The following is a 21,284-nucleotide window of genomic DNA, read 5'->3' as shown; positions in this document are numbered from 1 at the left end:
TGCAATTAGCAAGAGGCAAAGGGTCAAAAGAAAACAGCAAGACAAGAGCAGGATTTACAAAACCAACACAAATTCCTGAATCCAAAGCAAAAGCAAAAAAAAAGAAAAAAAAAAAAAAAAAAAACAAAAACCACACAAAGACCCTCAGAACCACAAGACAGGCAACAAAAATAATAAGAGAGCAGAGAAAGGAGTCAACATTAGGCGAAGAAGTCAACAACTTCACAAACAGGCATAAAAGAAACTCAAATCGCCCAGTTAAATCAATCATCACCACCCAAAGAACCCTAAAATTTAGAAACAAATTATTTGAAAAAAAGCAATTTTATAAAACAAAAAAATTAATAGAATTAAAAACAAATTTTATTCAAATAATTTGTTTATTGATTTTTTTTTTTAAAATTTTAGGGATATTTATGTGATTTTGTGATGGTACAATTACCCATAATTGTTAAACACCGTTAAGTATTCTCTAATTGATTTTTTGAAACTTATGTCCTCTAGTTAATTTAGTAAACTTGTGTACCTTAATGTTATTATCCCAAACACTTAAAACTGGGCCCCACTCACTTTCTCTCTCTAAACAAAAACCAATAAATTAATAATTATTAAAATAAAAAATTGACTGGTCCCCACCCACTTTCTCTCTCTTTCCTCAAAAAGTCTTTCAACTTCTCATTTCTTTCACTTTCCCCCTCGTCTCCCCTTTCCTCCCTCCTTCCTCCCCTTCATATATAACCACCCCCTTCAACCCATCTCCAATCTTTCCTTCTTCTCCTCCTCTCCTTCTCTTAGTTTTCAAACATGCCTGCTTGGTGGAGCAAAAAGTCAAGCAAAAGTAATCACAAAGAACAGAGCCCGAGTCCGACCCGGAACCCGACTTCAACGACAGCTACTCACAGCTTCTATAAGGTATCGAGCAGAGAAAAAAACGATAGTAGAAGCAAGAAGAGCGAGCCCAACAGGCCCAGGAGCTTCGATGACGGGTATGTGGTGAGGAATTCGCCGCGTGAGAGCAGGGATTTGAGTGGAAATAAAGCCGGGTCGTCCGGGTTTTCGGGTTTTGAATCGGATTCATCCGGGTTGAAAGGACACCCTTTGCCGACACCTTCGGGTTCCATGCAGAGTGATCACGGAGTTGGGCTGGCGTCCGGGTCGGGTTCAGTCTCGAGTGTCAGTTCATCCGGGTCTTCTGAAGATCATCATGTTATTGGAAGTGATCAGGGTCAATTTGGTGGTGGTTATAGGTTGGTTTTTCGTTTAATTGTTTGTTGTAATTAAACGAATAACTCTGGAGTTGTTGTTTAATTTCGTCAATTTTGTGGGTACTAAAGTTAATTCAGCTGATTAAAATCAAAATTTTCTAATTTTTTCATGATTAATTTGAAGAAGGTCTTGAGATCGAATCAGCTCATACATTCAATTGGTTGAAGATGAGAAACAGAGAAAAAAAAAAAAAATTATCATGATTTGATGCGGGTTTATAAGAGCTGTTATAATGATGGGGATTTTTTTAGGTTTATTTATATATTTATCCATTTATTTCTCTTTTTTTAGAATTTTGTGGTGTCAGAAATGGGTTTGCTTTGGCTAAGGAGATTGCCCAAATGTCTAAGCCAAACAAAATTTGTTGTCAGTTCTGTTCCTTCAAGCCTTTTGTACTGAAAAAATTGTTACTTTTCACTCAAACTTTCACTCTGTGCAATGGTTTTTGTCAGAAATGGTTGTTTTTGGGAAGTGGGTTCTTCTTTTTTCTTTCTCTTTCCAATCATATGCAAGAAATGGGGTTTTTCGGCTTTTGATATTCACCTTCTTGGACTTGGTTTATGCTAATAAGATGATTATACTTTTTTTAAACATATTGGAATGGTTTCAAAAAGGGAATGAATGACTTAACAAATTTGGAGATTTCTGTGCGTTAATAAAGGTTGTAATTCGATGTAATTAAGGTAAAATAAGCATTTGGAGAGTTGTTTGAGTTTGTTGTTGGTTAAGCATTGCGAGGTTTATGTCAGTTTGTTTCTAAAGTGGTGTTGCTGCTTGATCGTGGTACAGGTCATGTGGTGATCCAAGGTTTCATGGTGATGGTAAGTTCAACTTGATGCCGAGAAGTCCAGGTCCTGGGTCAAGAGGGCCGACAAGCCCCACGTCGCCTCTGCTTGCACGGTTGTCGGGTGTGAGTATTGAGTCTCCTACAGATGGAAAATCTCAATGTCATCGGCTGCCTCTTCCCCCAGGTTCTCCTACTAGCCCTTCTGCTTTGCCTAGCTCAAGAGCAAGTGGAGCGATTGAAAATACTCTGTCTAAATGGAAGAAAGGAAAGCTTTTAGGAAGGGGGACTTTTGGCCATGTTTACCTTGGATTTAATAGGTAACGGTAGGACATTTTGTGGATTAGTTTCAGGTTATATGTGTATATTACATGAATTGCTAGGCTATGTTATAAGGTATCTGGACAACTGTTTCGAAGAACTAGGAGTTTAAAGGAATAACAGAAGACAGTTTATTTGCTGTTTTGTAAGTTTCATATTGTATTCTTCTAATTGTTGTTTTACTTTAACAGTGAAAGTGGGCAGATGTGTGCGATAAAAGAAGTTCGGGTTATTTCTGATGACCAGTCATCTAAAGAATCTCTTAAGCAACTAAACCAGGTAATTTGTTTTAATCTATTTTTTATTGCATATTATTTGCCAGATGCTTTGATTTCCATTCATTTTTCAATATACTCATTGAGAAGTGGACTTCGAAGTTAATGTACAAGCTGTAATTTTGATCTTTTGATGGTTAATGGATTTATGACTCATCGTTCTATTGTTAACAGGAGATAAACTTGCTCAGTCAGCTTTCACATCCAAACATAGTTCGATATTATGGAAGTGAATTGGTATGCATTAGTTTAAAGCTTTAAATGCCAAAACTTTGCCTGCATGCTCGCGCCGACACACACAGTTGCACACACATTCATATAAAAAATATGGGTGCAGAACGAAGAAGGATTATTGAAAATTAGTTTCTCAAAATTTCTATTATTTCAGTACAATTGGGAAATATTGGACTGTGCTCTGTACTGAATGTGGATTGTCACATTTTCAGGCTGATGAAACACTCTCAGTTTATTTGGAATATGTCTCTGGTGGCTCAATCCACAAATTGCTTCAAGAATATGGTCCCTTTAGGGAACCTGTTATTCAAACTTATACCCGACAGATTCTTTTAGGACTTGCCTACTTACATGCAAGAAATACAGTGCACAGGTACATTGGTCTTAATCTAAGTAACGGCTTTGAATGGTTTACTTTGTATATCTTCTTCTTCCTCTCATAAAATTGTCATGTTGCATGCAGGGACATTAAAGGGGCAAACATCTTAGTAGATCCTCATGGTGAAATTAAGTTGGCAGACTTCGGCATGGCCAAGCATGTATGTGTCTCATTTTAGCCCAAAGCTGGTCACTATAATACTAAAACATGGTGTATTGATTTTTTTTGAACTCCAGACTAGTAGTACAAATGAGTTCCAGAGAATCAAGTGGTAAAATAAATGTTACTTTGCAAGGAAAAAATCCTTATGGTTAGAAGATGGGTTATAAGGAAATTAAAATGTCTAGTTTCCTCACACTAGATCGAATGGAGAGTTCCAGAGTCTCCTTTTCATCTGTCATTTATAAAATTGCCTGCAGCATGTGGGCATACAATGTATAAATTCCTAGTGAAACTAGCAAATTGTAAAAGTATATAACCAATGGAATCTGGTAGTTAATGTAATTAAATATTTTTCCTTTTGACATTACTTTTGGCTAATCTTGATGGCACTACTGATACGTCCTGTTTTTGCGTCAGATAACTGCTTGTTCTTCAATGCTTTCTTTCAAGGGAAGTCCTTATTGGATGGCGCCAGAGGTATTCCCTCCTCTTTCCCTTCTCTGTTTCAGAAGAATTAGCTCGAAAAGTTTTCTTTTCCTGTTATGTAATTATGATTTTTTACTCAAACGATTGTTTCGAGTTAATTTTATCCAGATTAGTGTCTATGACTTACCTAAATGCTATTTCTTATGGTCATGCCTGATTTTCTAATCTCAGGTTGTAATGAATACGAATGGCTACAGTCTCACTGTGGATATATGGAGCTTGGGATGTACAATTCTTGAAATGGCAACGTCAAAACCACCTTGGAGCCAATATGAAGGGGTGCGAAATAAAAAAATTCAGATTTATTTATATGGAACTCATTTGTTTGTATGTCCAGCTTAAAGGTGTTTGTACAACCAAATTTGATTTAATTGTTGGATTGACAGGTGGCTGCAATTTTTAAAATTGGAAACAGCAAAGATATTCCTGAAATTCCTGATCACCTTTCTAGTGATGCCAAAAGCTTTATAAGGCAATGCTTGCAACGTGACCCTTCAGCACGCCCTACAGCTGCCCAATTGCTCGATCATCCATTTGTTCGTGACCCGACATCTGCAAGAGCTTCTAACAACAACTTAGCCAAGGATTCATTTCCTTTTGCATTTGATGGAAGCCGCACACCGGTATAGCCTTGATACTCTTTACTTTTTACTGATATTTTGAATTACTTGGATTTTCTACCATCTAAAACAGAGCTTTGAGTGCTTTTTTTTTTTTTTATCTTTATTTTCTACAAAGCTTGTATAGAACTGGAGTGTACATGATTTGGCTATCAAAAGGGTGTTGAGAAATAGCTTCGGCCTATTTGGCTCTTGGGAATGATAGGATGCACATAATGACCTCAAGTTATTTCATCTATCATTTGAGAAATCTGACACTAAACTTTGTGCAAACAAAGCCGTATTTGTCTACCTTTGGACTTCCTTGAGTTGATCTGAATTCTGATTCGACCCATGAGTTGTCAGGGGCTTTGGTTTAATGATTAATATAGATTGAGTTGTTATGAGGCCAATCGTGCATTCTACTAAGGGTGTTGCTAATCTGGTGGCTGAGATTTTTGATAATCTTACAGCCGTATGCTCCATATCTTGATATCACTAATTTTTTTAATAAGAGATCTTGATATGACTAATTCATTTCTATGTAAAAGCATGAAAGTCAAAATTACCCGGAAATCTAACCGGTTTGGGGGTAAACTCAACCTAGAAATGAATCTGGCTTTTATCAGAATGCATTTTTGGATCTCATGTTGGGTGATTAAGGGAGAGGGGTGGCTACCCAGATTCATAGCGTAGCCATTGGATCAAAATTAGCTTGTCCTTCAAGGCTGTGGAGTTATTTCCTATCCTGGCTTAATAATTTTCTCCATTAGCGGTGTTCCCTAAGAATGTGTACATATTGGGATCTTAAACATTTTCTCTAACGGCTGTGAAGGAAGAATACTAATCATGTTCTGCTTTATGGATGATTGGCATATGCATATTGATAAATCTGTGTATTTTCGTTTTAGGTCAGTAACTAAGTTCAGAATTAAGCTAATTGCTTTGCTATTTGTACTTTCTTTGCAGCCCGTCTTAGATCTTCATCCCATTCCCACGCGAAAAAGTATCACCTTATGCGATGCAGATTTCATATTAAATCCACTGGTCACAACTTCGAGAGCTGTCAATAATCCAAGGTAGCAACATTTTCCTTTCGCATCCTCTTGAATGCATTCCAATTCTATAAACTTTCAGATTAACATCTCCATCATGTTGTACGCAGGGAAAACATACGAATGATCACCTCTTTGCCTGTGTCGCCTAGTTCAAGTCCCTTGCGTCAACACGGACCAGCACACAAGAGTTGTTTTCTTTCCCCTCCTCACCCAACTTACACCACCGCAGTAGGACCAAGCAGCTACAGCATAGGTGACTACTCAGGTTATCCGGTGAGATCAAACCCGAGATACATTAGCAACCCTTGGCTCGATTCCTCTGTATTAAAAGCACAAACACCAGGTGCATCCCCAAGAACTAGACCCATTTGAGTGAGTGTAAATACCAAAGAAACAAGTGTCTTTCCAAGTCAGTCTCCCCTCAAATTGCACACTGTAGTGAAAAGGTCTTAGTATTTTATGCATCTTGAGCCAACCCAATCAATGTCTAGCATTTTCCCACCTTTGGATTCATTGCAAGTTGGGAAACTTTTGATGATGCGTGGGGAGACTTTGAGTCCCTTGATTTTGTAACAATATCATCTTGATTATTGTAAATGGAAGGTGGTCAATGTATTTGTAACATTTATGTTGTATACAAGTTCATGGGTTATATGGCATAAGATAAAAGATCACTGCTTATACAAGTTGTAAATATTATGAGTTTTTTGTTCTGAGAAAGTTTATGGTATCACAGAATCATTAATCAAAACATTAACTATTGATCATATTAATTTCATAAGAGAAATGAAAGTAAATCATTGTAGGTGATTTGTTCATTTATTTAATAAAATCAAAATCATGCTTTCTATATTTCAGTTATCTTGTTTCATTCAAGAATTTCTGTAGTTTTCATTATTAGTAAATATTTTAATTTGAATCGATACATATCCCATAACGGTATGATAAAGATAATGTTTCCGGATGAGTAACATGACAAGACTATGTTTCAAACTAGTCATGACGTATTGACATGACATCTTTCCAAAAAAAAACACAAAGAAGAAAGAAAGAAGAAATTGTGGAAGAAAGTCTCAAACTAGTGGAGTAGGATTTTCATGGTGGGGCAGTTGATAGATTGTTTTGGTAGAAATTACTAAGAAGACAAGAAGTGGGACAATTTTAATTGATTAAAACACGTTGTACATTGAATGTGTGCTTTATCATTCAATGAAAGGCTGCTAATGCAAAATGCAATGAAATTAAATTTTGATGTGTTTTTATTTTAGGTCTTTGATATGAACACTTACCTAAATGTCTTGTTGATTTTGATTTTTTTTTTCAAGTCAATGGAATTATGGGGGAAAGAAAATGGATGAATTATAATTGAAATTATTCGATTCATCTCCCCGAGGGGTTTTACTTCTTTTATCTTTTGCTTGTTCTAGAAGGGGTTGGGATTTTTTTTTTTTAATGAAATAATTGAAATTAAGAAAATCAAAGGGTAGATGGAAATCCATGATAAAATAATGTAATTCTGTTTAAAGATATATGGAAATCTTTTGTGGGTATCTTAAAGTTTTTAATGTTCGGATTAAAGGTCAATGACTAGTTGCTAGTATTTGATACATACTTTAAAAACTTCCGAATATTCGTGTCTAAGATATTGACTATAAATATTAATCTTTGTCTTCACAAATGTAAGATCAAAGTTACTATTAGTCATGGGCTTTTAATGTGCTCGCTAAAAACTTCAAGACATTATCTCAAAGGGTTAGCCTGACGATAAAAAATATTTGTTTTCTTAATTAACCTTCTGGATTCGAACCTTAGGGTCACCTACCATATTGTGACTTATTTGATCATTTGGGTTTATAAGATATTTAATAAATCTTGAAGATTAATTGAGATGTACGTAAGTTAACTTGAATATCCCATTTGAAAGTATGATTTTATTATATATACCAATTGTTGGCTTCACAAAAAATCAAAGTTACGACTAGAATTGAATTTTGGTTTACACATAAAAACCTTCTAGGTGTTCACATTTGAGAATTTTCATTATATGTATAATGATATTTTGTTTTTACCTGTATAAACAAAATAAGGTAATTACAATAATTGCATATTTATTATTAGTTTTTTAATATTCTTGAATTGATAATACAATACTTACAATCTCAAATAAATACATGAGGCCATTAAAAAAAAAATTTAAAAACTAAATCTGGGTCCACAAGTTGGGCCTGGCTAAAAAGCTAGTCAGGCCCAAGACTTTGATTGAGCCTGTAATGAGCCCAAAGCATGGGCATAAAGTTTGGTCCACAAAAATAAATAAATTAATAAAAAAAAATATGATGTATTCATTGACTTTTATTTTGATTTTTTTTTTTTTTTTTGGATGAAAATCATACGAAAACCTTCTTGTTGTATTGGACTCTCTCCAACTTCGATTTGGTTGAGGATGCATTATTTCTTGACCTTGAGTGTAATTCCAAGAATTTAATTCTCGTTAGTGGTTATTTTGAGGGATGACGAATCTATGCAACCGAGGATTGGTATCATTTTTTGACCTTGAGTATAACCTCAAGAATTTATGTAATTCTTTTAGCTAGTTAGATTAGATAATCTCAAGCATTCACCTCGGATGAGTAAAATATTTCTAACTTATTAATTTTTTGTTTTTTTAAATGAACGTAGATGGTTTTGTTTGAAGAGTAATGCTACAGTTACCGACTGGTGTGTACCGATTTTGTGCACCGAATGACGTGGCATAATCTTGACCGTTTATTTATTATCAGTTAATATTAATCAACGGTCAGGATTTTACCACGTCATTCGGTGCACAAAATCGGTACACACCAGTCGGTAAGTCTATCATTTTCCTTTGTTTGAATTAGTGTTTTTGTCCTTTTAATTTTTATCCCTTATTTATTAAGATACTAAAATGTCATTTCAAATTAACTTTTATGTAATTAGTATTGAGGGCATTTTTTACATTTCAAATTAAACAAATATGAAATTACAGTAGTACCGCCATTATCCATTTACAAACTTCCCTCCCAATTTTCTCCTTTTCCTTCCCTGAGAAGCTTTGACCCAAAAATCCAAACCTTTCAAAAAAACTCCTACTTTCCTTCAATTTCTCGCTCTTTCCCACCACTCAATCACTTCAGAGATGCCAATAGAAATGCCCAAAGGTCTCCCTTTCTCAGTCGACACGTTCTCCGCGACTTCCAAGCGAAAGAGACACCATTTCTTAACTCATGCCCATAAAGATCACACCTCTGGCATCTCCGCCCATTGTCAATTCCCAATTTACTCCACCCGCCTTACCAAATCACTCCTCCTTCAGCACTACCCAAAGGTTTGAATTTCATTTGTTATAATTTAGAATTTCACTTAGCACCCCGCAGGTTTGAATTAATATCGATAGAAATTAGAAAGTTCCAATTTTAGGGTGGTTTTTTATTAGAAAAAAAAAAAACCTTAAATATTTGTTTGAGATTCGAGGTGACATTGGGGTGGTTTGTGAATTTAAGAGAGCCCACTTGTTTTTTTTGTTTGTTTTGTTTCTTGAAGGTATGTAATTGCTTTATTGTTTTTGCAGCTTGATGAGGGTTTGTTTTTGGGAATTGAAGTGGGGAAAAAGTTGGTTATTGATGACCCAGATGGGGAATTTACAGTTTCAGCTTTCGATGCCAATCATTGCCCCGGTAAGTAATTGATGGTTTATTTTATTTTTATTTTTATAAATTTGATTTATGAAGGGAGTATTTTGGAATTGAGATTGATTTGGCTGGTGGTTTGGTTGAATTTGATAATGATGTGTTAATGTGGTTGTGATGTTTAAATGTTTTTGGGATAAATTATAATATGTTTTAGGAATATTTGTGATTGAAATTTTGGTAGCATAGACATCAGTAATTGTTTTTTTTATCTTTTGTTGTTTTTATTTTGGTTTTTTGTCCATGGTTATCTTTAGAAATGCAATTCCGTACCCATTAGTAGCTCTGATTCAGTTGAGTTAATTTGAAGACATTATTGAATTGAGTTTTTACTTGAGCAAAGTGTTTTTCAAAAAGACAAGTCATAATTCATCAGCACGCAGACTGTCTAACGCAAAAACACAGTATTGATTTATGTCTCCAAATATTTGTCTCTTTTTGAGAAAAATCATATTTGGTTCATTTAACACTAAGGTACACCTCCGGACTCCAGGAATGGAAGGTTATTCTGGTGATTGTCACCTTCTCTAATTTTGTGTGTTGAATAAAGTTTACAATTGATGAATTCAAATTGTTGAGTTGAATTAATATGTGTTTTCTTTGAACTCTTGCTACCGTTTAAACAAGCTGTACTTGCATGGATTTAAAGACTAGCTTTATTATATCTTTATTCTTAAGGCAATAAGTACAAAATGATTATGGAAAGAGTTGTACAAATTTAACTGAATCATATTCTCAACATATGCATTTATATTTTGAGAAGTGGTACACATTAGAGGAGAGGTTTTGGTTTCTTATGCACTTAAAAGTTTCTTAACTTTGTTTGGTATATTCTGATCTGTTGGAAGGAGTTATTGTGATTTTGTCATGATGGTATTTTTGTTTCCATGGTTTGTAATTTTGAAGTTTCCCATAATTCTAATCTGAACTCAGGGGAAGGCCACTCAGTGCTGAACTGCTCTAGATCTATGTGAACTGCAATTAATTCATTGATGTTTTACCTTAATTTTTCTTCTTGTAATGAAATATGCACATTATTCATGCTTCATTAATGAAATATTGTAAGGAGGGGGCTCTTTTTATTTTAAATTTTTTATGTATGACCTACAATGATATGGGAGACCATATTGACAGATAGTTGTTGTCTGGCATGGATTATATAAACTTCAGGAGCAGTCATGTTCTTGTTTGAAGGCAAATTTGGCACCATTCTGCACACTGGAGACTGCAGGCTAACACCTGAGTGCCTACAAAGTTTGCCAGAGAAATATATTGGAAAGAAAGGAAAGGCGCCAAGCTGTCCACTTGATTATGTTTTCCTAGATTGCACATTTGGGAAGTTCTCTCAGAAACTTCCCAGCAAGCATTCAGCAATTCGTCAGGTATTCTTAGTTGGTCTCTCATGTATTTCTGTTGTAGGTCAAACGCTTGCTCCTTATGTGGTAAGTTTTGGACGAGATGAGTTTGTATAGCATTTAATATTTTTATGTTTGTGAACCAGGTAATCAGTTGTATATGGAAACACCCAGATGCATCAGTGGTGTATCTGACTTGTGGCCTCCTCGGACAGGAAGAGATTCTGGTAGCTGTATCAGAAACTTTTGGGTCCAAAATATTTGTTGATAAAGCCGCCAATCCAGAATGCTTCCAGTCTTTGATGCTCACAGTTCCTGAAATCCTCTCTGACGATCCATCTTCTCGTTTTCAGATGTTTGATGGATTTCCTAAACTGTATGAAAGAGCAAGTGCAAAGCTTGCTGAGGCCCAAGCTAATTTCCAGCCTGAGCCCCTCATTATCCGCCCTTCAGCACAGTGGTATGCATGTGAGGAAGAATATTCTGAGACTCCTAGTCGGAGAAAATTTAGATACAATGAAGCAGTGAGGGACCAGTTTGGTGTATGGCATGTTTGTTACTCGATGCATTCATCCAGGGAGGAATTAGAGTGGGCTCTGCAACTTCTTGCTCCAAAACGGGTCATATCAACAACCCCCAGTTGCCGGGCTATGGAGTTAGATTATGTTAGGAAGTACTGTTTTGGTGTTCGGATAGCTTCTGATGACCCTCTTTGGAAGCTTCTAGACATTAGTGTGGAAGATTCTATAAAATTAGATGTATCAGTCGAAGGTACTGGTCGTGCTTCCGTGGTTCAAGCATCCACCCAAAAGACGGCAGAATCTGAATTGCAACCACTTAATAGCTCTTCTAGTCTGAAAGAGCTATTGAGGTTGTCTCCTTCAGGCAAAAGGCCACCCGTGACATTATTTGGTAGAGCAAGATATAGTCTTGAGTATTCCAATTTTTCATGTGAACACAAAATAGAATCCATGAAAGATGGTCCTCTGCAAATAACTGTCACTAAAGCAGAAGAATTTGCAACTCAAGCGGGGAATGCTGCAGTAAATTGTGAGAATAATTTTGATGACAAGAAAGAAAGGGCTTTAGCTGCAGGACAGTGTGAGTCAGAAAAAGGAGTGCACAGCATCTCTTTTCATTCCCATATTGGTTCATGTGAAGAAAAGAAAAAAGAATCCAGGAAAGATGACCATCCGCAAATAACTGTCAATAAAACAGAGCAACAATTCTCATCCCGGGAGGCGTATGCTAAAGTAAATTGTGATAATAAATTTGGAAACAATGTAGAGATAGATGTCACTGCAATGCAATGTGGGAAGCCGGTGGAGAAAGAATTTTATAAGAGTTCTTTTTGTTCTTCTGATGGTTCTTCAAAGAGCTTTAACAATAGCTTCAGAAAATTGTACAGGTCAATGAATGTGCCTGTACCTCGGCCTCTTCCCTCCTTAGTAGACCTTCTGAATTCCAATAAACGTGCCAAGAGGAGGTTTGAGTTCTAGTCTTAATCTTTCTGCATTTGTTACAGATATACCATATTTGAATAATTCAATCCAAGATTTGACAAACTTCAGTTGATTCATTTCTCTCTTACCATCCTCTCATTCTTTGGCTACCCCGACGGAGTTCAACAAGTTGTGGAGCCTGGTTATACAACACATTGTTACACTTGTTCATGGCTTCATGCCCGCCAGGTGAAAATCTTTGTAATTTTTTTTTTTATACCTTCACTTTTTTCTTTACGAATAGGGATACATCATACTGTATGCTGTGAGTTTAGCCAATACTGAATTATATTGTAAATTTTTTCACTTAAATAATAAAATTGCATCATAATTGTATCATGTCATTGATTATCCAGTTATCTTTTATCCTTTTTTCTCTTGGTGTACAACTTTTCAGTTGAAATATATAAATCTCAGATCTGTTGTGTTGTGTTGGTTACAGTTTGCAATAATTTTATCTCATTCTACATATTTTTATGGAGTTATGGTCTCAATTTCGGATTCAGCAAGTTAAGGGAAGCTTCATTGAGATGATTTTGTGAAGGTATATATTATACAGCATTTCTTGCTCCACCCAGTATGACACAGGCCGCAGCCTAAAAATGAATGACACAATCAACTCTATTGAAACATTGATTTCTTAGTTGCTGATATAAACCTCCAAGATCTACTACATCACATCAAGAAAACCTTAGAATCCACCAGTGAAAGGATAGAATTCTGCATCTGGAGCTGAGTTCACAATCTCTCGTAATCGAGCTTATCTGACTGGAGGCAAGCACAGAAAGTTAGGTACAGAAAAGGAAGCTTGAAATTAACTTGAGAAGCTTAGAAATTTTTCTAACAAAGATAGGTTCCTCAATTAGGTCTGAGAAGTGTTGAAAGTATACAAGGCAACAAAATGTGGGGAATTGTAGACGACAAATAACAAATATTCGCTTGTTTTTAGGGTTTAAATTCTACCTAGCTATAAGAAGAAGATGAAAACTCTGTCGTTCCATTTATCTTCAAACAAAACTAAGATGAGCAACCCAAGGAATTGAAGTAAAGATTTTGAATGTGTTAAAATTGCAGATTTTAGTTAGTTAAAGAGAAAGGGGTTGCAAGCATTGGTCGACAGCTTATCTTGGCTTAGTTTATGGTAACCTTACTATTGCAATATAGAGAAACCAAAGAAGTCTGCTGTTAGCCTTACCTCAATAAGCATATCTGTTGGGAGCCAAGCCGGTGCAGTAGGAATTCCGACCCATGCAACCTGTAATCAAAGTAACTTAAAATCAATTCTGCATTATATGTACCCACTTGATTCAAATTCTGTCTTTTAAATGGATGTAGGTGTTCTATTATCAATGTTGAGCGACAGAAAACTTAGGATATGGCTTGGAAACAGAAGAAGATTAAAGTTTTCATTTAATTTGATGAAACCCTTTATATAAAAGATCAACTTTAAAATTGTTAAGCATCATTTCACATCGGCTATATACACAAAATTGTTCTTAGAATTTGAACCAAATGGTAAACTGATCTTGTATGTGGTGAAAGTTGGGTAGAAATTTGTTCGAAAATTGCTTACAAGCGCATACTCTCCTGTCTCAAAAATGCGTAAATCCAGAATCTGAAAGAGTAATACAATTACAGGCATCAGAAAAGTAAAACAATCATGTAATTTAACTCGGGAGAACTAAAATTTTTTTGATGATTCAGAACAATATGAACAAGCTCACCTCACCGCGATCTTCATAAATGTAGTCCAAACCTTTGTAGAAAGGAGGATGCCCCACTGATAAGTACTGAAACTCAAACCAAAGACTATATTACGATTTCCATTTAAGCTCAGGCCACTGATACTCGAGCTCTGAATTAATTCAAATAAAATCAACAGGATACTAAAAAGTGCATAAAATTTGATTTGTGAAAGGAGAATTACTAAGGTACCACTAGAGGCTATGTCGCATATGCTGATGCTTAACGGTGTTGGTATATGTCACATATTCCGACGACATTGTTCCGTGTCGCAATAGTCCTATGGTGATCTTTTTATCAAAATGAAATTGGAACTTAAGGCAACATTAAAGGCTATGAACAACATCTCTCAATGTAATATTTCTCATCAGGATTTTGACCAAACCCTCAAAGAAATTACACCAAAAATGCGGAATCAACTAAACTTACTAGTGTTTATAGCAAGTTTCATTGTCTTTTACACCAAAATATTCAGCACAAAGAGACCTTAATTTCAGAAACAAGAAACAGAATTGCACTTACATTTATACTGTTAAGATACTTCTCTTTATCCACTCTTACAATCTGGCCTTTCTTCACTGCCCAAAACGCCAACACACAAAAAAATTTAGAAGAAAATTAGGTTCGTTTGATTTGTGATCCAAAAATAATTTTCAGAAACTAAAATACAATTCTTTTTAGATTAAAAACTATAGAAAACTGTGAATTATTAATTGTTTTCTAATTTTACACTAGCTTTTAAGATTGTTTTTGAAAACATTTTAACTCAGTTCTATCAAACGCATTTTCCTAAGATTTGTTGTATCTCTTATCAGACAGACCCTTAACAAACGACCCTTTCTTTCATCAAAGATTTTGAAGATAACTTCAAAGAACTCATACTCACTTGAGTAAACAGGCTTCTTTGGGCGCTTCGGAGCCGCCGCAGCAGGCTTAACGGCGGTGGTGCTGGAAGTAGGGTCTTTGCCATCAGTTTTGGGCGGCGGAGGAGTCTCTTTTGGGGGCTCAGCAGCGGCTTTTATGGGTCTAAGGGATGAAAAACGAAGAGGGTTTTTTCTGGAGGGTTGTGGGAATTGAGAGAGGCATGAGAATGAGCTTTGTGTAGGTGAGAAAGTGGAAGAGAACGCCATGGATGAGGAGCTTGACGGGTTATTAGTGGGTAGTGAAGGTGACGATGCGTTCCTTAGAGATAAGAGATGATTGTCGTTTTGTTTTTGGTTTCGGAGTCTCAACGGTCAGGTTTCAAAGACGAAAATCCGTTCGTTCCCGGTAAATTTGAGCGAATTAGAGACTAGAGAGAATAAAAATTATAATATTGAAAAAAAAAAGAGTGAATAGAAAATGACAATCATGAAAAAGTTATAAGTTGAATAATAGAAATGAAAGGTAATTAGGATTAAAAAAGAATAGAAATATAGATTTTCTTTTATGAATTTTGTGTATTGATTTTTTATTTTTATGAAAATATTGAAAATGATTGGAAAGATAAAAAATGAAAAGACGAAAAATCTTGATTTGAAATTGTTTTAAAGAGAAAGAAAAGGGAATATATAAATTTTTATATAAAATATAAGAATTTTTTTACATAAAAAGTGGGGTTCATATCCTCTTTTTCCAACAATTTTTTCTCTTTTTTTCGTTAAAATTTTTAAAAAAGGTAAACGCAAGAACATAAGAAAAATGAAAAAGTGCATTCAAAGTTCATAAATTAACGTATCATATAGTTCTATAGAGATTATTCAAATTTCACATTTTCTAAAGAGAAAAATACTTTTAAATGTGGTTTTTATTTTGTAATGAGAAAATAATAATAATAATAATAATAATAATAATAATAATAATAATAATTTGGGTATTTGTGAAAAATAAATCCTTTTAATATTTTCGTAGGTTTGTTGTCAATTTTGACACATTTGGACAAAATAGCTCTATCGAGCATACCAAATGTTATTATAAAAGATGTAAAATAATAAGAGCGAAACCTATCATGTGTCATGATAAAAGAAGGAGTAATGATATATGCACTAACTAAATTGTACTAATTCAAGTACTCATAATTGAAATTTTGAATTTTTTTTTTTAAGTTTTTAGGAGAATTGACGTGATAACAAAAGAGTCTGTCATATCAGTTAGTATTTAGATTATATGGGTTTTAATTAGTGCACATATCGAAAATGTCAATTGCCAATGATAAAACAATATGTAAATTAGAGTGTTACTAAAAGTCATGTTGTCAAGCATCATATTGATGAACGTCGTTTTCAGGAAAAGACATTTTGGTTTCATTAATTTAATTTATTTGATTAAATGTATCTTTTTGATACATCTGATTAAGTTAATTTTTCTCCATTTACACACTAAAATCAGATAAAAATGATTATTAATATACTGATTATATATATAGGTTTTTTTTTTTTTTTTTTTATCTACATTTAAATCAGGGGCAAAAGATTAAAAGGTCATGTAGTTTGTGAGTCTTTACTTAATGACCTTATTTATTAAGACAAATTAATCATAATTAAACACTAATCATGACTTAATTAAGATTCATGAAGGCATTGAGTAATCTTTCAAAAATTATCTTTATCCCGAAAAACCTAAAATTGTTACATTTTAACCCAAATCCAAATCAAAGAAATTGCTCCCCCCTGCCGCCATTAACATCTTCTTCTTCCTCCGCAATTATCATCTTCTTAGCCGAAGATCCGCATTCTCCTCCTCTTGACATTTCATCTAGGTATGTGTATCTCCTCTTTCCATTTTAAATTTCTATATACAAAGATTTAATGATGGATTGGGTTTGGATTATGATTTCGATTTAGTGGTTTAAGTTCTTGGGTTGTGTTTGATATAATGCAAGTTGAAATGAGTGAAATTTGTTAATGATTTTCTTGCATTGTGGGTAGCTAGGGGTGATAAAACTGATTATAGGTGGAGATGACTGAAAATGTATTATGGAGTTGATGGATCGCTTAAGAAATCTGATACAAGTCTGATATATGACAGCAGATCGCTTAAGCGATCTAGTATAAGTATGGTATATGGCAACAGATTGCTTAAGCGATCAGACTTATATATATTAGATAGCTTAAGCAATATACTGGATTGCTTAAGCGATCCAGGAAGCGATATACTAGATAGCTTAAGCTATACACCAAATCGCTTAAGCGACTCTACAAATGCTTTTTAAAACTTGTCAATCCTTAATATATTGGTTAATAAGTTTTTTTTCTTGCATTATAGCTACTTGGCTATTATTACACATGGGACAAGTTGTTTTGGGTGTTTAATATTTTGGTGAGTGGGTGGAGGATGAAAGTTGTTGAAAGTGGATTGGGAAGAGCAAACAAGTTAAAGAAATTTGTATGAGTACAGAAGTTTTGATTGATGAAATCATGAGAAGAGGTGGGTTGAATTGCTCATGTAGTGATATAGTTGTGAAATATGTTTTGAGCAGAGTCCTGCAATTTTTAAGGTACACTCTGTTGTATTAGTGTCTGATGAAGATGTGAAGTTATATATGCTTGATATGGTCGATGATGGTTCAAGGCCGATTTTAACAGTTTTGATTGTGGATAAACCTTTGGAAGTTGGTTCAAAGGAAGGGGAGAACAAGCAAGTTGGTGTGGAGAATGCTGGTTTTTATTTTAACTACGAGGGCATTGATTTCTTTGTTGAAAAATCAAGAGTAGGCGGTGATTTTGGGTGGTGAAGAGGACACTGTATAAGAGGTTGGTTATGTAGGACAGAATGAAACTGTGGACAAGGAGGACACCATACATGTTCCCGCAAATATAGAGATTCCTATAAATATAGATTACGTAGAAGGTGTAGTTTGTGAGGAAGAGAATGTTAGAGTGGGTGCCCTAGAGCCAATCGATTATTGTAGAATTGACTCTTTGTAATAATGTTCATTGATCAATAAAAGACATTTTATTCTATATCCTGTAAATCATCACTATATATATTGATATATGTCCTTAGAATGGTAGAACTGTGACGAGGGTATCAAGTGTTTCAAATCTTGATAGTGAGAACCCTATGAGCACATATGATGGCCATTTAGAAACATCTGTAGCCCCAATATTGTTCTGAAGTAAGGACACAGATAATACGGTAAGACTATCATAGTGTTGAACGACCCTGTCGAAAGGCAGTGACTGATCTCACTTGTCCAGGTTGTTTGGTGACAACCTGATGCAATACATGGGTGCTTGCTATAGGCAAGTTTACTAGACTAACCCACCAGAGGATTCCATTGGATGGTAACCCCAGTGTCCATGGAACAAATCGTTTAATGAATGGTGGTGCATGTGATCCTTAGATTTGAGATCACCGAAGCACCTTGTGCACCGATTGGTGCAATTTGACACTAGCCCAACGTAGTTCTATTTAGAGCTGTCAATATGGTAGTGATTGACTGCATCAAAGAGTGTATCAAGACAATCGTGGATTGATAGAGGATCATCACTCCCGGGTATGGGAGAAGTTATCTCACGGCACAATTCAGTAAATGGCAATGACACTAAAACTGTAGCCACAATGGGATTGAGTTATTGCTCGATCTAGTTTATAATTCAGGTCATTGGTTTAGTAACTGAATATATACATATTGAGAGTAACTGAAGTTAACACTATTTCTATGCCTCGATCTTGTTGAGATAATGGATGATGAAAGGATTGGATTGTACGGTAACCATATCATTGACAGGTAGCTGCTTCGCTGAATCTGAATCTATCGGGTGGCCATGATGCCTTGCTAGGTGCCAATCTTGGTCTGTGTATAGTGAGAGGATTAATTGGTGTTAATCACGATACTACACACTACCGGTATGATAAGGAGCCTATGGGTCACACACATAGAAGATAATTTAAGAGCCAAGAAGAAAGAAGGGTGTTTTCGTCTTTTTAGGCTAAAGGGTATTTTGGTAATTTCATAGTGCAATTAAATTTGATGAGGTTGTAGCCTTTATTTAATTTGTTAATAAAATTAAATAAGTGAAATTATGTTTAAATATGTGTTCACATATATTTAAATGAATTACGTTATTGTTAAATGTTAAAATATATATTAATTTAATTTAATTGAAATAATGATAAGTAAAATTAAAATATCTAAATGGGGGCTGTTTGGACATAGGGGTTGTTTGGGTTCGTGCACAAGCCCATTCCATGATGGAATAGGGCATAGGATGCACTATATAAGTGCACACTTTGTGAAATTATTCAATTACTTTTATTTCATTCAAAAGAAAAACCTCTAGCCCCTTTTTCTCTCCCACGCCAGATTGCCTTTTTGCTTGAAACAAAATTTGCTTGATTTGTTCTTGGTTCTTAAGGCCAAAGAGGATCTAGCAAATCCCTTTTTAGTTTCATGAGGTTATCTTCGTGTGGACTATATTGGTTCGATCATACTCTTTGGTCGATAGCAAACCCGTTTAAAGACAAGTTGGAGGAGCCTCCAAACGTGCGTATGATTTCTTAACTCTGGACTGAATTTTCTGCAGATTCTAATATAATGTATAAACTGTAAGTTTGTGCCCTGATCTTGGTTCTAAAGAACGATCCATGTTGTAAATAATTTTTGTTTTCCACTGCCATGACTTGATCATTTCCTAACAGAGAACACTATGGTCCTTAATTAGGTTCAGAGGCGGCAATTGCGAGTAGTAGTACATCACTTCATGTTTTTACTGATGGATCAAACTTGCGTGTAGAGTATTTATTTGACAACAACAAGGAAGTGGTGAGGAAGCTAAAACTTGTTACCGTGAGAGATAGTTTTTAGTTCATCACTAAAAAGTCTAATTTGTCAGTAGTGACGGTTGCATGTTGTGACCGAAAGTGCAAGTGGCGGGTTTATTGTAGAAGGTTGCTAGAGTCTGAAAAATTTATTTTTAGCACATATACACGTGAACACACTTATGGGTGGGTTGGGACATATTTCAAGTGAGCATTAACAAGCCTTCGCTGATGTTATTAGACAATTTGTCAAAAGTCAGTTTGTTGAAGGGAAGGGTCTATCTCCTAAGGACATTCAGAGATATGTACGCATATTGGGATGTGATGTTAGTTACTGGAAATGCTGGAAAGGGAGACAACATGCACAAGATTTTGTGAGGGGCATGCCAGAGCATGGGTATGCAATACTAGAATCGTACAGTTATAGGATTGATTGACAAACCAAGGTAGCAAGACGACTTTGAAGTGGGACAATAATATGAGGTTTAAATATTTTTTTGTTGCTTACAGTGCTGCTATAAAGGGTTTTGTAAACATGAGAAAGGTGTTAGTTGTTGATTATTGCTTTTTGACGGGAAAATATAGGGGTACATTGGTGGCCACTGTATAGGACTGCGAGAATCACACATATCCCATCGCATGGAGTGTGGTTGACTTTGAGAACGACAAGTCGTAGACTTGTTTTTTAAGCAATTACTTACAATAGTATCTAACAGTGACGAGTTGTGCATAATATCCAATAGGCACAACTCTATAAAGAAGAGGATTGCCACTATTTACCCTCTAGCACATCATGGATTTTGAATGAGGCACCAAAAGCTTAAAATAGGCACAAGTTTAAGTGTGCTGGTCTCCTTTAGACATACTACATAACAACAAAAGCTTATCGAGTTGATGAGTTCGAGGAGCACTTCTGGCAAATCCAAATCAAGGATGATAAAATTGCTAAGTATCTTGAGCATTATATTGGTTTTGAGCAATGGAGTAGAGCTTACTTTCCTGGAAGAAAGTTCGATATTATGACCACGAACATAGTTGAGTCCATAAATTCGAAGTTGTTAATAGAAAAGAAGTTTCCAATTATTGCCCTTTTTGATAAAATATAGAAGACGTTGTCACGGTGGTTCCATGAGCGTCGTACGGAGTCAGATAATTTTACCACAATCCTAGTTCCGTTGGTTGAAAAATTATTACAAGAACGTGTGGAACTATCAAATGCACTGTTTGCTTATCCTCTCAATGCTTAAGAGTTTACCATGTGTGACTATGGTTTGGATGCCCTAATTAACTTTCTTAGTAAAACTTGCACCTGTAAAGTGCTTGACATTCAACATTTACCTGTCCTCATGCACTAGCATCTTTATAACAACAATGTAAGCTAGATTTTGGTTCAAGAATTTACATGGAACTTTGCTCCCTTCTGTATATGACAAACCATTACATGCTGGCTTATTCATAAACGATATATCTAGTTCCTCCAAAAGAGCAATGGGTGGTGCTGCCAAAGTTGCTTGACATTATCATTCATTTGCCATTCAAGAAGACTAAAAAAAGGGAGAAAAAGAGTTAAGCCTATTCCATCAGACCGTGAGGTTTCTCGGAGGATGAATAAGTGCTCAATTTGTAAGCAACCTGGCCATAAGAAAAGTAGTTTCTAGATCTAGTGAACAC

General features: G+C 35.2%; 3 protein-coding genes across 5 annotated transcripts; 2 read left to right on the top strand and 1 right to left on the bottom strand.

Annotated features, from left to right (window-relative positions):
- The first annotated feature begins 703 nt into the window (after window positions 1-703).
- Window positions 704-6,258, top strand: LOC116121481 (mitogen-activated protein kinase kinase kinase 3). Its single transcript, XM_031407433.1, has 11 exons — window positions 704-1,247; window positions 2,056-2,370; window positions 2,563-2,650; window positions 2,821-2,883; window positions 3,093-3,253; window positions 3,344-3,419; window positions 3,839-3,898; window positions 4,079-4,186; window positions 4,294-4,530; window positions 5,476-5,585; window positions 5,672-6,258. The coding sequence occupies exons 1-11, from the start codon at window positions 805-807 to the stop codon at window positions 5,934-5,936; spliced, it is 1,926 nt and encodes a 641-aa protein (XP_031263293.1). The 5' UTR covers window positions 704-804; the 3' UTR covers window positions 5,937-6,258.
- Window positions 6,259-8,687: 2,429 nt separating this feature from the next.
- Window positions 8,688-12,256, top strand: LOC116121482. Of its 2 annotated transcripts, XM_031407434.1 has the most exons (4): window positions 8,688-8,910; window positions 9,154-9,259; window positions 10,442-10,653; window positions 10,773-12,256. In XM_031407434.1, the coding sequence occupies exons 1-4, from the start codon at window positions 8,722-8,724 to the stop codon at window positions 12,123-12,125; spliced, it is 1,860 nt and encodes a 619-aa protein (XP_031263294.1). In that variant the 5' UTR covers window positions 8,688-8,721; the 3' UTR covers window positions 12,126-12,256. The 2 variants fall into 2 exon arrangements, with proteins under 2 accessions (XP_031263294.1, XP_031263295.1); XM_031407435.1 differs by lacking the exon at window positions 8,688-8,910 and having other exon boundaries at window positions 9,152-9,259; window positions 10,406-10,653.
- Window positions 12,257-12,632: 376 nt separating this feature from the next.
- LOC116121514 (NAD(P)H-quinone oxidoreductase subunit O, chloroplastic) lies at window positions 12,633-15,157 on the bottom strand. 2 transcript variants are annotated; one of them, XM_031407468.1, is made up of 6 exons: window positions 14,758-15,152; window positions 14,394-14,449; window positions 13,853-13,918; window positions 13,702-13,743; window positions 13,324-13,383; window positions 12,633-12,896 (listed from the first exon to the last, which is right to left on the bottom strand). In XM_031407468.1, exons 1-6 carry the CDS (start codon window positions 14,999-15,001, stop codon window positions 12,867-12,869), a joined length of 498 nt encoding a protein of 165 aa, XP_031263328.1. In that variant the 5' UTR covers window positions 15,002-15,152; the 3' UTR covers window positions 12,633-12,866. The 2 variants fall into 2 exon arrangements, with proteins under 2 accessions (XP_031263328.1, XP_031263330.1); XM_031407470.1 differs by lacking the exon at window positions 13,702-13,743 and having other exon boundaries at window positions 14,758-15,157.
- Between the last annotated feature and the right edge of the window lie 6,127 nt (window positions 15,158-21,284).

The sequence above is a fragment of the Pistacia vera genome, unplaced genomic scaffold (assembly GCF_008641045.1).
Source record: "Pistacia vera cultivar Batoury unplaced genomic scaffold, PisVer_v2 Contig99, whole genome shotgun sequence".
NCBI classification, from domain to species: Eukaryota; Viridiplantae; Streptophyta; class Magnoliopsida; order Sapindales; family Anacardiaceae; genus Pistacia; species Pistacia vera.
This window is presented reverse-complemented; position numbering and strand designations above follow the sequence as displayed.

What these genes read in the sequence shown, in the direction of transcription:
- LOC116121482 (XM_031407434.1), top strand. Translation starts at nt 8,722, where the DNA reads ATGCCAATAGAAATGCCCAAAGGTCTCCCTTTCTCAGTCGACACGTTC. An exon ending in CGATGCCAATCATTGCCCCG is followed by an intron (nt 9,260 to 10,441) that starts GTAAGTAATTGA and finishes TATAAACTTCAG; the next exon opens with GAGCAGTCATGTTCTTGTTT. An exon ending in AGCATTCAGCAATTCGTCAG is followed by an intron (nt 10,654 to 10,772) that starts GTATTCTTAGTT and finishes TTTGTGAACCAG; the next exon opens with GTAATCAGTTGTATATGGAA.
- LOC116121481 (XM_031407433.1), top strand. Translation starts at nt 805, where the DNA reads ATGCCTGCTTGGTGGAGCAAAAAGTCAAGCAAAAGTAATCACAAAGAA. An exon ending in ACTTCGGCATGGCCAAGCAT is followed by an intron (nt 3,420 to 3,838) that starts GTATGTGTCTCA and finishes TTTTTGCGTCAG; the next exon opens with ATAACTGCTTGTTCTTCAAT. An exon ending in AGAGCTGTCAATAATCCAAG is followed by an intron (nt 5,586 to 5,671) that starts GTAGCAACATTT and finishes TGTTGTACGCAG; the next exon opens with GGAAAACATACGAATGATCA.
- LOC116121514 (XM_031407468.1), bottom strand. Translation starts at nt 15,001, where the DNA reads ATGGCGTTCTCTTCCACTTTCTCACCTACACAAAGCTCATTCTCATGC. An exon ending in AAAGAAGCCTGTTTACTCAA is followed by an intron (nt 14,450 to 14,757) that starts GTGAGTATGAGT and finishes CGTTTTGGGCAG; the next exon opens with TGAAGAAAGGCCAGATTGTA. An exon ending in CAACAGATATGCTTATTGAG is followed by an intron (nt 12,897 to 13,323) that starts GTAAGGCTAACA and finishes GCTTGCCTCCAG; the next exon opens with TCAGATAAGCTCGATTACGA.